Source organism: Pituophis catenifer, unplaced genomic scaffold (assembly GCF_029215685.1).
Source record: "Pituophis catenifer annectens isolate HBS135680 unplaced genomic scaffold, rPitCat1.0.hap2 SCAF_4, whole genome shotgun sequence".
Taxonomy (NCBI): Eukaryota; Metazoa; Chordata; class Lepidosauria; order Squamata; family Colubridae; genus Pituophis; species Pituophis catenifer.
In genome coordinates, this window is record NW_027256884.1 from 35,854,063 (window position 1) to 35,870,473 (window position 16,411).

The window sequence follows — 16,411 nt, forward strand, 5'->3', positions numbered from 1 at the left end:
TTTAATTTGATTTATATGCCGCCCTTCTCCGGAGACTCAGGGCGGCTTACAATGCGTTAAGCAATAGCCTTCATTCTTTTGTATATTTTATACAAAGTCAGCTTATTGCCCCCACAAACTGGGTCCTCATTTCACCTACCTTAGAAAGGATGGAAGGCTGAGTCAACCTTGAGCCTTGGAGAGATTCGAACCAGCAGAAATTGCAGGCAGCTGTGTTAATAACAGGGTGCACTAAACCCCTGTACTATCAAGGCTCTTATTTATTAATTTATTTAATAAATTAATAAAAATACGTAAGATGGCTCAGTTAGCAGAAATGGACAAATTTACTTGTTGGATCAAGGAGGGAACTACGACTCCTTTTATAAAAGGCTGAAAACCTCTTACAAATTTTTTACTGAAAGTAGATTAAAATGAACTGCTGATTTTTGGATTTATTGATTAAAAACATTGTTTATGGAAGGGCAAAGTAGATAATTACTGTGTAACTGCTGCAAAGAAGATTTGAAATAGTTACTTTCAAAATGGTAGCTGTATTAAAATTCAGAAATATTTGCAACCATAAATTGATCCTGAAAGATATTTATACAAAATCTGTACACAGGTCATAAAAAGCAAATCTAAACATATCCATAAGTAATCGTTCACAAAAATTGTAACCAAATGATAAGATTTAATTCTACAATTCTATATTATACTTAGCATATGTACCTATTTACACTTCAATAATTTGAGAAAATTTTCTTTTTGCAATAATACTAAATAAATATTTAACCAACTATTAGATCCATGGAAGCATTCTTCCCAGACATGTTTTTTTTTAGATTTCAAAGTATTTAAATGTTTTATTTTTTTTTCTTAAGTACAAGGAGGAAAAAAATTTCTCAGATAAATATTTAAATGGTCTACTTTTTACTATTACATCTTATTCAATACAGAGAAAAAATTTCTGCTTCAAATTAATGAGCAGAGATTTCAGTGTTCCTTCAGTCTTAACAACACTTAAGAACTACATAGTGAAAAGGTGAAAAAAACCAGCATTATGGCTGTTAGAGAATTGCAAAGAACTGCAAATCAGTATTTTGTATTCCTGAAGACATATTATGGGAAATGCATTGCATCATCATTATATCTTCTCAAGAGATTTGCTAAGATTACAATGATAATGTGTCCACCCTTTAAAATCAAAACTGTTATTTCCATATTGGTAAATTTTTACATAGATTTCAGACAGAAATATTCCTCAATTATTAAGTTAGTATATGAATAAAACATTCACTTTACCCATATTAATTTATTTTGTAAGGATGCAAGAGATAAACTATAGAGACAAAATGCCACATACCCAGACTGGATTAACTTTATGCAACAATAAAAATTCTTTAGAATTCCAGTTTTTTCACAAAATGCATTAAGTGTATTCATTCCTATTTAGAGTAAGCTGTCAAAAAGACTGATTAAATTCTAGAAGATTTCTTCCTGAGAGTGGTGGAAAAGCTTTTTTTTCCTTTTTTTTTTACAAAGTAGGACATATAGGTTCATCATTTTAATAAAAAGTCATAAGAACCAAGTCTGACTTATTATGAACAGCAGCAGCCACAGACTCTGACATATAATAATTAATCAATCCACAAACAGAATTGTTCTAGGCTGTTTAACCATCTCAGCTGCAAGAGGAGCCAAGGATATTCTGAAGGCACCTCAATTGAAGTTTCACAATAAGCTGGTAATTATGGTGAATCAATGCTTTAAAATTCTATTAGTCAGTTAAAATCCCTTTAATCTGTTAACAACTCTAAAAACAAAGTGGGATAAAGAAAAAAAAAGTGTGCATATTTACCATAAGCTGACATATATTGATCTCAGCCTATGGTTCATTTCACAAACATTAAATGAAGTTGGCCTTGAAAACCAAATAGAAGAACTTCAAAAGTTTTTATCTAGCTCCTTGAGCAGTTTATCCTGGAAGATTCCCATGACTAGCATTATAAAATTCCAAATTTAAAAAGGGGAAATATTTACACATGATTCTTATATTCAAGCAGTAATATATAAAAATTAAAAGAAAATACTAAATACTGTTATAAAAAATTCATTGTAAGAAATGAAATATTGTATTAGGAAATCAAGAAACTATCAATCATTTCATTAATAGCAAATATTTCAAGTGTTACTGTCAGTCAGAGCCCAGATGTTGTGTTAATGCTACTTCAACTGTTTTAACATTGGCTGTTAAGTTTTATTTTCATTGCTGCTTGTTTTTTAACTATCCAGAGACAGTATGGAGAAATAGGCAGCTATATACATTTAATAAAAGTAATTTTATTTTAATTAATTTGTATTGAAGAAGTTTTTACAAAGAAAAAAATACAATTTAAAGAGAAAAAGAAAAGTGATCAGTAAACAGAAGAAAATAAAAGAAAGAAAAAGAAAAAAATAAAGTGGCTTATAATCTTCTTTAGAGCAAATATAATGCATTTAGATTTCATCTTTTCTAAGGTTATAGATGGCTCAATTCTTTGCATATTCTATCCTTTCTAATTAGTATCAACCGCATACAAGACTTCCAGTTACTTACAAATGTAGTTATGGTCTTTTCTTTACTCAAAGAAAAGTTTTGCAGGATTGAAAGATTTTAGTTAACTTCTTCCAGTTTTCATATATAACTGCCCAATTTTTCTCTGCAATGATTCTGCTAGAAGAAACAAGGTTTCATGTCTGCCTTTATGACATCCAGCAACCAAAATTTCTCAGATATATAGATTTTGCAAGGACTGATTAAACGACTCAAAAATATTGCTAACAAATACGTTGTGAGTATCTCCCAAGCAACAACAGAATATCAGAAACTATTTAGCGTTGAACTACATTTAACTCAGAATTGGCAGAATGTAGTTATGGACTCATTATTAGATGTTATAGTTAAACATCAGGCAACAGATTAGCTCTAACACTCCTAGAGAACACCAGTAGTTCTAGATGTAGAACACCTTATGCCAGTGTTGGCGAACCTTTTTGGCATTGAGTGCCAAAATGGGAGCACACGCACGCATGCCGGAAACCGGAAGATCAGCCGCAAGGTGCACATGTGCATGCTGAGAAGATGATCTTCCGGTTGCTGGCACGTACATGTGTACCGGCGACCTGGTCTTCTAGTTTCTGGCACGCATGCGTGCACAAAGACCAACGTGCAGGTGTACAACAGTGTCTTGAGGGCACAATGAAAGGTGTGTAGGTCAGGGATCATCCGTAAATCCCGGGGCAATTCGTTCCAGAGGGCAGGTAACCCCACAGAGAAGGATCTCCCCCTGGGAGTCGCCAGTCAACATAGTTTGACCGACGGCATTCTGAGGAGTCCCTCTCTGTGGGAACATACTGGTCGGTGGGAGGCTATCGGTAGCAGAAGACGATCTCGTAAGTACCCAGGTCCTAAGCCATGAAGCGCTCTTTAGATAGTAACCAACACCTTGAATCGCACCAGGAAGACCACCGGGAGCCAGCGCAGCTCGCGCAGGAGAGGTGTTACATGGGAGTGCCATGTCGCTCCCATAATCACCTGCGCAGCCACATTCTGGACCAGTTGGAGCATCCGGGTGCTCTTCAAGGGGAGCCCCATGTAGAGATCAGCTGGCCAGCACACCGGAACCCAGAAGACCAACAGGTGATTGGGTCATGTGCCAGGAGAGATGGCTCTGTGTGCCACTTCCGGCACACGTGCCATAGATTCACTATCATGGCCATATAACCTACAGGCTTACCTTACTTAAGATATATTCAGCCCTACTGAAAATTTTTGGATTTCTTGTTCTGACATGCGTAATTTAAATCTTCTTAGCATTGTTTAAATTCCATGAACCTCTTAAAACAATGAAAGGTGTGCCCTTGTAAACATCTTTGATTAAGGCAAAGTCACCCCTGGGTCAGGCTTGACATCAATGATTTTATGGGCCCATCCAGGTAAGTGTCTTGGTAACAATATGAAAAGGGGTTTTCAGTGCTTTTTTCCCAAATGCTTGTTCAACTTCCCACTCTAAACTAGAGATGTGGGTTTTTCTGGTGGTATCAGGTCCAAGTTCTATTCAGGATGATCTCTGTTTTAGCTCCCTAGAGATCAACTGAGACCGGCTAGAGGCAACAAGCTCCTTTATAGGCATTGTAATACTGCATAAGGCTTTTGGAACCACTGCACTGAGTATTAACTATAATAATGCTTAAATGGAGGCCCTTAAGTTGCTTTTTTTGTTGTTCATAGATCTATATTTGGAAAGTAAGTTTTGAATCTTGGTAAAAGGAATTATTCGTAGAATAAAGCTCAATGTTTGAGAAGTTAACATCATACTTAAAAGAATTTCCAAGGAAAATTAACCAGGAATTAACTAATAAAATATCCTGTTCGGCTAAATTAATTACCCATACTGTTAGAAAGCTAAACCGCTTTCAGCAGAGAGAATATAATCGAATAAATTTTATTTTCTACCTGAATTATAGAGTTGAATTAATTCTTGAATCTGGAGTTTCCAAACTGAAAAACTCATTTTTAAAAATTGTACTTTTGTTCCATTAAAGATAGATGCAGAGCTTTTTAAAAAAAAACATAGACACATTGGGGCGGGGGGGAGGGGTACAAAAATATAATATTGGTATTATTCTTTGGGTAATAGCTATTTATTCAAATGGCAAGACAGTTTTTTTCCCCCTAAGTCAGAATTAATATAAGATATAAAACAAAGAAAAAAAGTAAAAGAAATTTATTCTGGAATGACATTTAGACACAGACTAAAATATGTAGTTGGTTTTAATGGGTTAAAATTCAGCATTGTGGTTTAATAATCTACACATAGTTTAATAGTTAAACTTTAATGTATGAATCCATCTAATGAATGCTTATTCATATATGCAACTTTAAACAAGGTGTTTCAACATAATCTCATATCACTATATAAGGAAGTATTAAGTGTTCAAATATTATTTCTACTTAAAATTGTTTTACATCTTTTCCATAGTTGTTGGACAATATTCATTTATTACTGAACAAGTAGCTAAAGATTTCAAAAAAATAAGAACTGGATTGTTTATTATTTCCCCTGCTGCCTTTCTCTGAAAAGTTAGAACACATAAGTCTGTAACTGTATTCTGTATTCTTAAAACAAAAGCAATCCCTAATATTTCTGTGTTCTAACACAAACATCATGTATACTTTCTACAATAGTTTCATCTAAGTTTACAGTCGATTTTGAATACTGCAAGCAGATTTGTACAGCCCATTTAGATAATACAGTCAATTTACATTATTTTCAGATTCCAAATTTCTGAATTTGTCTACTTGCTAAAATTTATTTGTAACTGCAAAATCAACAATCACAGAACTGTCATTCACGCACAGTAAGAACAGTGAAAAATTTGAGTTATCCAACAAACTCAATACCAAATTAGTTGGTATTCATTAATTCAGTGTTCATGGTGATTTTACATAATGTTAATTCCCACAAATAACAAGAATCCTCTGTACCTCAATTTCTGGCATAATCAGAAAAGATCATACTCTGCCACTATCCCATAATGACCCTTTTTCCAATGAGCATTTACTTGATCCCATGTATCCATCCAGGAAGAGATAGAGCTCCTTCAAGGAATTGTCCACAAGTAAAGAAAGAATGTCCATACTTAATATACAGCCTCTTAAGCCTACTTCTGCACACTTTTCTATTTTAAATTTTTTACCTGTTGAAGAGAATCTTTTTCAGACTCTCTTCAACTTCATCCAAACCTAATATTTTCTCTTCTTTCTTCTTTTCAATCCCTTTGTTTTTTCTCTAAATAGTTATTGCTTTTAATTCATTCATGCTCTACAATCCATCCTCCTTAATATACTGGTCACTCATATTTATATTTAAATCATTCACCACCCATATCTCTTTATCCCTCTTATTTTAATACATTCATTTATTAAGAATTCCATACTAAACTACACTGAATGTATTTTTATCTTTCTCCTAACTTCTAATAAAGAACAACACATCCATCTGGATTTTTTTCAATAAATATTCATTTTTAACTGACCACATACTACCTATTATCTTTGTAATAGCATAAGTTAACATTTCTCCATATACGATGGTACAGAAAGTCATCTATGGGCCCTTGACTTTATTTCTGCTTTGACCAGAAATTCTTTACAGCCTATATACAATATTAAGCATACTATTAATGCACTCTTATGCTTTATCGCTCTGCCATATGGGGAAGCACAAAAGTATTAAAAAAAATCCTACAAAGCATACTTTATTAAATAATACACTTCCATACAACACATATTATTTGGGTATATATATAATAAATGTACTTTAGTTTAAGGCTATTATTTTTATTTTTATATACCGTATTTTTCGGAGTATAAGATGCTCCGGAGTATAAGACGCACATTAGTTTTTCAGGAAGAAAACAAGAAAAAAAATTTCTGCCCCCTGCCTACCAGCTTTCATAGGTATTCATCTGTCTAGCATTGTTGCAGCAAACAGCCTGGTAAACACGTTATTGCAGTCTGATTCAGCACGAGCAGCTGATTGGCGGTTGGATTGGCCTCCCAGAATACCACCAATCAGCTGTTCCATCGTCACCTCCATGGGTCGCACTTTTGGCCTCTGGACGTCGCATTTTCAGCCTCCGCATGCCCCATTTTTGGCCTCCGCGTATCGTATTTTCAGCTGGTTCCAGACGGCAGGGATTGCTGCTGCTGCCGCTGCCACTGATTCCCACTGCCTGGAACCAGCTGAATATGCAATGCACAGAGGCCAAAAGCATGACGTGTGGAGGCAGTGATCGGCAACAATGTGCTGTGGCAATCCCCGCAGCCTGGAACAGATCTAAAATAGAACATGTGGAGGCCAAAACCAGCCAAAGGGTAGGGGCCAGCAGGTGGGCGGAGCTTCAGCAACATTTGGTGTATAAGACGCACCACAATTTTCATTCACTTATAGGTGGGAAAGTGTATCTTATACTCCAAAAAGAATGGTAACTGTTGTCCAGTTTTTCTCTTAGCTACTTAAGGCAAGGATTTGAAAGAAATTCTTTTAGAAAAGAAAAAAAGAAGTTGAAAAAAGTTCCTTAATACTATGGAAAGGATAACCATAGCATCAACATAACACAGGAGTGTCAAACTAGCGGCCCACATGCCAAATGCGTCATATGCAGGCCATGCCCACCCTGGCTCCGCAAAGACAAAAAAATGTCATATGTCACAATACGTCACGTGACATGATTGAGTTTGACACCCATGACATAACATGTCTATCTGCTAACACTGGATGATAAAATTCATGTTTCTCTAGGTTCTCACTCTTTATGTATAACTTGTAAGTATTCATTCAATTTTGCCTGTCAGATGCAACTCTTGATACATTAATTTTAGGTCCAATTAGTGACTAGCATTAGAAAATGTAATCTGAAGCGAAGATTGACTTCAAATTCTTAGAGTTTTCATGTAAAAACACATGTATATTCACATCCCCAACAACACCCCTCCTTAATATCAGACAATATTTTTTTTATTTATTCCACAAATATTGTAAACAACTAGGGCAAATGTTTTTCAAAGTTAGCATGACATATGGCAAAGCATGGCTGGGAAATTCTGAGAGTTGAAAGCCAAACATTTTCAAATTGCCAATTTAGAAAAACACTGAGCTAGGGAAACATCAGAGATCCTTGTTTAATCCTACTGAATGCCAAATGCCATACTCTACCTCAATCATATACCACTCTTATCCATGAGGCAATCACCATCCTTTCCTAATGCATGCAATAATTCAAGGTTGTTTACTTTTACATATTTTCTAAAGCAACTTAAATTCATACTCATGGGTTTCTTAATTACCAGCTAAAGAGCAAAAATCAGATCTATACTTCCTTTATCTTGCATAAAGCAGCAGTGACTTCCTAATGATTCATATTTTAACATTTTTCCACCACTGCAATCTACACTTTTCATATTATTTTTCATTATTATTCTTTGTATTTAGCATTTTCTTTTTTTCTTCTAAAAATTTTCATTCCTTATTTCAATTGCACTCTTTACAGTATCACTATCATTTACATAGACATTTCTAAAATGCACCTTCCAACATTACCTCACTTCACTTTCAACCTAATTAATTTCATACCATTTATTTTTAATTACATTAAATCTACTGAAGATTCCCTGCTTAGACCTTTTGACTACTTTTCAAAATAAATTTTCCTTTCCATAAAAACTGTTCCACACTTATTCTGTTTCTTGTAATTATTTTCATTCAATCCCAAGTATTTTCCATATCATCTTTCTTAATATTTACTTTTTACATTCTGTTTGGAGATTAATCTATTGTCCTACCCTGTTTTCCCCAAAATAAGACACTCCCTGATAATAAGCCCAATCGGACTTTTGAGCGCATGGCAATAAGGCCAAGCGCTTATTTCAGGGTTCAAAAAAATATAAGACCGAGTCTTATTTTCAGGGAAACATGGTAATACTTTTTAATAGAGGCCTATAGTTTTCCTTCCTGCAATTATTCTATTACTTCAGTGCATTCACTTCTTTTCTATTTGTCCATTCCTGTTTTTTTCAAGACTTTCTCTTAATAACACCAAATAATTGTCTCTTCCATATTTAAAACCTTTCATCATCATTCTGTCCACCAATTTTCTCATTCATTTTAAAGCAGTCATATCAATCATGCTTTTTGATTAATTATTTTTCCAGGTGTATGCATAAGTAATATTCAAGCTAAATGTAAGTATTTGCAAAAAAACATTTTTTGTTACAATCAGATCTTTCCCCATCACCATATTCATTCACATTGGTTCTCTAAAAGATATGTTCATTTTTCTGTACTCACTCATGCCATTCTGTCACCAAACATTTTCCCTATGATATATTAAATCAGAATGTTGTACAAATTTTCTCTAAAACTCATCTTTAATCATTTTATTACCGCTGCCCATGTATAATATGCAAATACAGCCACCTTTGGATTTCTAATTTCATGGGCAACCTATATCATATCAACTTTAAATAATACCAACTGATACATTCTCATATACAGTTTAACAGTTAATCATAATTAGGTCCCCACATTAACTTCCCTGCATGTATTCATCAATTCTACATCATAAAACCAGGCCTCCATCATTCATAGCTAATGCATCCTTTCTCTTTCTCTTAATTTCATAGTTACCTAGTTTGTTTTCATTCATGTGTTAATTTATGCTTTTTATCATTTACTCCTCTTAACTTTCAAGTCACAACCATGCATATGTATCATCAGATATTATTACCAATGTAATTTCCAAACACCCATCATGGTTTTTGTCAACATAAATTTTCACATACTTTTTTTGAATACAGAAAAGATGAAGGCTAAAATACCAACCATAGTTGCATCTGTGGCATACATACTATTTGTTGCCAAATAGTAAGGACAATATTGTGGGACAGGATGCTAGAAACAGAACCAAAAATCAGTTTTATCCCTTGTATGATCATGCAACTCAGGCTAGATCCATAAGAAAATTGCCCACATTTCATCAACTAGGAGATACATGCATTTTACACATATTTCAGATTTAAGCTAGAAATATTAGCTTAATGCATCTACGTCATTCTGCTTATCTGAGGAAGTAAACAACATCTCACAAAAGCATATGAGCCTTTTAATAAAATGTATTAGGTGGAAAGGATGCTAAGCAGACTTTTCCTATGATAGTCTAACAAAGCTCTCCTCCTATAAGGATCCTGCACTCATTTATGCAACATATAACTATGTTTGCTGATATTATAAGTGCTTAAAAATGTGGGAAAATAGGTAGGAAATACTCCAAATGTAAGCTTTTGTACATAATCCTTTGAAAAAATCACTTAAACTGGACAACTACCCAACCATGTTAGAGACATTTTTAATTTCATGTTGTATTACTGCCATTTTTGGTACCACATACTAAGAACTACAGTGGCAAATACATGAAAATGATACCAGATTTGGGAAAGCTTCTTAAAGGAGAAAATGATTTACTAACCCGCCATGGTCATGTTTAAATAAACATTGTACATTGAAACACTGAACACTAGAAACATTGTTTATCTACTTAAAAAGAAACACCTGTTACAATATTGAGGGGTACCTATTAGCCAACTCTATTTTTTTAAAAATAAACAATATTAAATATAGACATGGCGATATCAGTAACTTCAAAATTGTGTATATGTAATTTCTAATAATTCTAAGTGTGGCTAGACATGTTAGTATACTGTAACAAAAAAAAGGAGTTATGTGGTGACTTAAAGACTAACAATTTTATTAGAAAAGAAGCTTTTGTGGATTACAACCACTTCATCACATGTATGAAATATTATTTAGAACAGAATGCATACCACAGTTGGGGAAAAATGAACAAAAGAGAAATGTAGTCAGAATGTTTAACATAGAGCAGCAGCATTGGAATAACCAGCAGAATTCTTATCCCAGAGTAAAGGATAAAGACTTCACTGAAGTAGAATGTACAGGAAAAAATATTTTGTCAAGTATAATATCTCAAGTTGTTCAAAGTATTTTCACACACAACTGGTTTCTCCATTACATCCCTTTCCAGAAACACAGGGAACATGCATAATTTATATGTGCTCTTGAAATGCTGAAATATGAATAAAGTAAAAGAAGTCTTCACAACAGATTGTCTCACAAGAGTTCTAGAGAGTAGCAGCGTGAGTCCATTCCCAATTATAAGGGCACATTTCCTGTGGAATTCAATCCTACTATTGCCCGTTATTTCCTAATCATTAGCTTTTGCTGGGGTCTTTGAAAAGACATGGGAAATATTTACAGCAGCTGTTTGCAAAGGACACTTGTTTTTCCAGTGCCTCACTTTTATTTCAGTGCTTTACAGGAGGAAAGTCATTGGTTATATCCTTTCTTCAGCTGTCTTTTACACATTATCATTGTCAAACTGGTTTTTCCGAACAACACGTATTTAGAAACTCAATTCCAGATAATAAAAGGCTAATAAGCCAAAATAAAGATTTCCCATAGTAGGTAGGTAGGTAGGTAGGCAGGCAGGCAGGCAGGCAAGCAGGCAGACATACAAGATACTTTGTGAAAAATATAATTTATCACATGTTTGTAACAAAGCAAACAGCAAGTTGAATATCGCTATTTTAATAAAATACCATCAGTCACCGACTAAATTCATATGGGTTTTTCATACACTTTCTCTCATGAAGGTACCATAAGTGAAATCCTCTCTCTTAGATTAACAACCAGAAGTAAAACCCACAAAGTTCATTACTTCACAGATATTAAAACTGCTTATTAATGGATCTTAGTTAAAAATATAAATAAATCACAAGAATTATAAAGCAATAAGCTTTAATAGCATCAATAATCTAAATCTTTTAAAAGTACAGGATTTTGTTTAAGATGTATGATAAAGCATTGGTGAACTCTTTTTTACAATTTTTTTTCTACAAGTTTCTATTTTATTGCAACACATAAGAACCTAAAATAATATGCAGACAATTCTTCTACTAAATCCAAATCATCATTAATTCAAATTCCCTAAACATGCCCCTTAGAACAATTAATTTATTTTGAGGCTTCACATTTGTTTTGTTCTATTGCCTCTCAAAGAAAAATCAGGGCACCCAATTCATTAGAAAACACATCCATAGTGTTGCTGCTCCTTATTCTGCAATAAGAATCTGAATGCTGCTGAGCAAGTCTGTACATGCCATTCAGCTGAAAACCAGTTGACCTCAGATTGATAAAGAGGATTTACTCTCCCTATTCTAACACTATCCTGCTTTCTAGAAAAAATGTTTTCATTTGTACACCACAGCAGCTAATCATTCATATCAATTAAACTTCAAAACAAAACTTCCACAAAGAGCTCAAAACTGTGGTTTTTACCTAAACTGAACTTATATGGAAAAGAATTAACAGTAAAAGTAAAGAAACTATGAGTCTCTTTCTTCTTTCTACTTTAGCTCAAGCACTCAAGAAAGTCTTCTTTCTACTTTAGCTCAAGTCTTCTTTCTACTTTAGCTCAAGAAAAAAAAAACAAGACAATCCATTATTTACACTTCAGAGTAGCCATCCTTCTTCATTTTGTTAAACACTAAAGGCTATATTCAATGTTATATGAATGGTTTTCTAATAGCACAACTGGAATTCTTGCAAACTCCCAAATCTCTTTTTGAGAGTCACTCCATTAGAATTAGCAAATTTTTGGGAGAGGGGATAAATTTTTCTCCTTGTTCTTAGCAGCCTTCACTTGGGGAAGACTTGCTAAGGCTTGGTAGCTGGGGAAGCCTGGAACTGTAGTTCCATCTGGAAGAACATAGGATTCTTGTCTTTATACCCTGGTGTTTTGTAGAGAATGTATGGAATAAATAAGTGGTTCCCATCCATGGCAACTTTAAGCATGAGGCCTTCAACTGCTAGAATTATTAAAATGGCCATGCTGGCTAGGAAATTCTGGAAATTGGGGGCCATACCTCTTAAAGTTGCTCAAGTTGGGAAACACATTTACTCCATAAAACTTTTCATTTTTAAAATCACACTGACACACTGTATTAAGCTATAAAATTATTTGGTTGTCTTTTACCAATATACTGTTTGAAGCAAACATTGGTTTATACTGCATAAGCCCAGCCAACTATGGGGTCACAAAGCATGTCAAGCCAAAGGCAAATAATAAATCAGGATTTAGCAAGCTATAGTTTAGCACAAAATGTCAGCTTAATTTCTGTTTGGTCTGAATATCTCATACAACTTGCTAAGGTTTATTATGCAGCTTTGTTGCCAAACTCTTTAGAAAAATATCCATAAAAAGAAAGGAAATTAAATCTTAACTATAACCGCACAGTATAAACTTATCTTACTTGCTCCATATCATAGACTAGTGCAATCTACAAAGAAGAAATGAAGACTGAAAAGTTTCATCAAGTAACTGCTCTGTAATGCCCATCTTCAGCATCACTATAGCTAATAAAAGGCACACAAATTTGGATACAGGTACAAACTAAGAAAAAAATCAATCAATTGCTGCTCCTTCAAAAAAAACATTAAATTTTTCACTGCAAATTTGTGCGTATGAGAGAGGAACAAACCATTTTGATCCCATTGGTAATACTACCAAATTGAAATAGCCTATCAGAAGAATTACACTTAGTTTACATAACTGTCTTCTTTCAAGTACAGACATTCATGCAGTTTGTTCATATTAGGTCTAGCAGTGTTTGGATATTTCCATTTCATGAAAAACTTTGGAACTCAAACCAAAGTATTTCAATCAACCTTCTGCCAACTCCAAAAGTGTACTAATTAGCTTGCAATATTTTAAGATTAAATTATGTCTATTGCATGATTTGAATTAATTGACAGTGAGGTAGGCATTCATACAACTGAACTCCATTCTGGGGAATGGGAGGCAGAAAAAGACACACCCAAGATGATGTAACCTTTACAAGCAATAACAATGCAGAAAAATGAGACTCAAAACCAGGTATCAAAAGGTCACCTATAAATCAAGTTTCAAACTCAGACTCACAGTGATTCATTCAATCCCTACATAGGCCTAGTTCTTTCTATCTAAAGCAAGGCCAGAACAATTCAGCTCACTGCAATGTTTTTATAGTTGCAAACAGTATACAAATCCATACAGCAATAACAATCAGATATGAAGATGATCTACAAGTACATGTCAGAAACTACTTGTACACAATCATGCATCTTTTCTGCTGTATACCCAGAGATGAAAATCGATGACTGATGAACAACAGTTGTTAAGATCTGCAACACAGCACAAGAAATACATTTTGTTACTTCCTCAAATTAATGTTAGTCTTTTATATAAACAAACCTGGGTGATGTTTCACTCCCATAACAATGTACATTGGAAAACTTAGTCATATAGGTGACTAAACATTACACAGCCGATGATATTGCAGTATTTGTTTCCTCTAAAGGGGGTATATCTTGAAGACTTTCCCAGCAACTTATCTTACCCATGTCTGTGTATATTTGTGTGTGTGTTGTGCCCTCCCCCCAAATTTCATCTACTTGTCAAACAGGTTGTTCCAGAAATTTTGATTTTTCTGCTTTCCAGCCTGAGAATAACCTTTCCTACTCTTTTCCCCCACTTTCACCCCACCCTTTTCATCCACACCCTCTTATAGAGGTAACACTGAAGACAATATTATGCCAGCTTCCACACACCTTGACAAATTCATAACAAAGAAAGCCAGCTGTTCTTTTTCGAAAGCAAGACTATATGATCATTTTTGATAATGACAGGAACACCCCAGTTTCTCCATGTCACTATCAGCCCAGTGCACAGACAGGGAAATAAATACCACATGATAAAATAAAAGATAAAAAGAGTTTTGGTTTGTAACATAGGGGCAGCAAGAGTTGGTGTCTTATGAACTTATGAACACAAACGTGTCCCTTGAAAACAAGGAGAGGTGCTGATAATCCCTGTCACAAAGCCACAGGAAATTTATTTCTATTAACTTTTGTTCACAAAGCAGGGATGGCCCAACATCATGGCTACTGTGAAGGAGGAAAATGTACATATATTTTTTTTAAGGGAAAAAAAAAATCCTTAACACAAACCTTATAAACTTGCCCGTATGTGCCATTTCCAACCACTTCCACCAGCTCAAAAATCCCAGCAGGATCCTACACAATGAAGGTGAGGAAAATGAAAGGATGGTTGGGAGAAAGGGGGAGGGGGAAAGAGAAGACATGATTGTTATTTTTAGGCAATTCTTGCTGGATCCCCCAAAAGCACACACTGGAGTGGATCGTTTAGCAGTGCAGTTGTTTCACCCTGTTTTTCTAGGCACATGCCAATACATGCAAACAAAGGAAAGGAACCCAAGGCTGGACTCATCCTCCCTTCGCTTCTGCCCAGGGCACAAAATAGGAAGCCAACGAGCTAACTAGTAAAGGGCCCTTTTTTTAGGGTGTAACAACCTATGACAGAGGTTTCTTCTCCCACCCACCCACCCACCCCCGAAATGTACAATCCCAAGTCTTTCTCTCAACCTCCCTCCCTTCCTTCCCCCTCCGCCCCAACCCAGCTCCGAACAACAAAAGCCACGCCAGGGAAGACGTCGCCCGCTTTGTGTGGATAGCGGGAGGGAGACAAGACGGCCAAGGATTGTCTGCAAGCAGCCCTTTTCTCCCTTGCTTTCCCTCCCATCCTCACCGCCTCCCCCTCGCCCCAAGTCACACTCACCCGCAAAGAGGAAAGGTCTATATCTCCCAGACTTTTTGCAGGAGAGTCATTCGCCATTTTTCCTTTTTGTTATTTTTCTTAACTATATAAATAAAGAGCCAAGCACTTAGCACGCCACGGTGAAAATATAAAGCGTCACCCCCTTGATGTCTCTCTGTCTCTTTCTTTCTGTGTCTGCCTCTCCGAAAGATCTTTTCTTTTCTTCTCTCTCTCTCTCTCTCTCTCTCTCTCTCTCTCTCTCTCCGCCCTTCCGTTTCTTGCTTTCTTCAGTCCGGGGTAAAACTCTTCTTCAATGGAGAGATGGAGATGAAGGAGGGCGGTGGAGGCTTCTGCTGCTGCTGCTGCCGCTGCTGCTTTGCTTTGCTTCACGGTGAAAGAGGAGACCGAGCAATGTAGGGCTACCGTGACTTCTTCGCCGCTTTAAAAATAGTTCCTTTTCGATCTCAGTTCGTGCGAAGGTCGCTCCGAAGCGGATTCACACCATCGGGAAGAAAGAGCGGGGCGCTCCCAAGAGGCGTCTCTTCCCAGGCAGCTACATCCAACATCAGAATCCAAGAGCCGGCGGTGGGAGAAGGGCAGGCGGCGGCGGCGGCGGCTTTCTTGAGCGCGCGCGCGCGCGCGCAGAGATACTCGCACCCACCCGCCCACCGGAGCACGCGAACAATAAAACGCCACCCGGACACAGTCGCTCCCTGCCTCCGTCTCCCCCCCTACCCCCACCCCGCCTCGGTTCTCTGTCTGCTCCTCCTCCTGCTGCTGCTGCTGCGCCCTGAGCGCAGAGACACTGGTTTTTCCACGGGAGCTTCCTCCAGCGCTGGGAAAGGGAAACAAAGCGAGCGCTGGGAGGAAAGAGGTGCGAAAGGATACAAAATAAACTCTCAAGTCAGAGGAAGCCAACAGCTCGCTCTTTCTTTCTCCGACAGGAAAACCCAGCGGAAACACACGCGCACCAAAGCACTTCTGGGTAAATGGAAGTGGGGGGGGGGGTGTGGAGAAGAAGAAGAAGAAGAAGGGGAGGGGGTGTCGTCTCTTGCTTTCAGGCAGAGGCTGCCTAGGGAAATCTCTCTTGGAGCGAATCTATCGATAGGCAATCAGGGTGTGGCACAGAACAATGGATAGAAGTTGTCTCGGAGAGCTT

At 36.3% G+C, this 16,411-nt stretch overlaps 1 protein-coding gene across 1 annotated transcript in view; it reads right to left on the reverse strand.

The window, feature by feature from the left end:
* Window positions 1-15,847, reverse strand: part of MAP4K4 (mitogen-activated protein kinase kinase kinase kinase 4) — a 161,457-nt gene extending 145,610 nt beyond the window's left edge. Inside the window, exons 1-2 of the mRNA XM_070943306.1 lie at window positions 15,274-15,847; window positions 14,646-14,711 (exon numbers count right to left, since the gene is read on the reverse strand). Coding sequence (XP_070799407.1) covers window positions 14,646-14,711; window positions 15,274-15,330 — 123 coding nt within the window. The 5' untranslated portion in view covers window positions 15,331-15,847. The remainder of the gene's footprint in view (window positions 1-14,645; window positions 14,712-15,273) is intronic.
* Window positions 15,848-16,411: the final 564 nt, after the last annotated feature.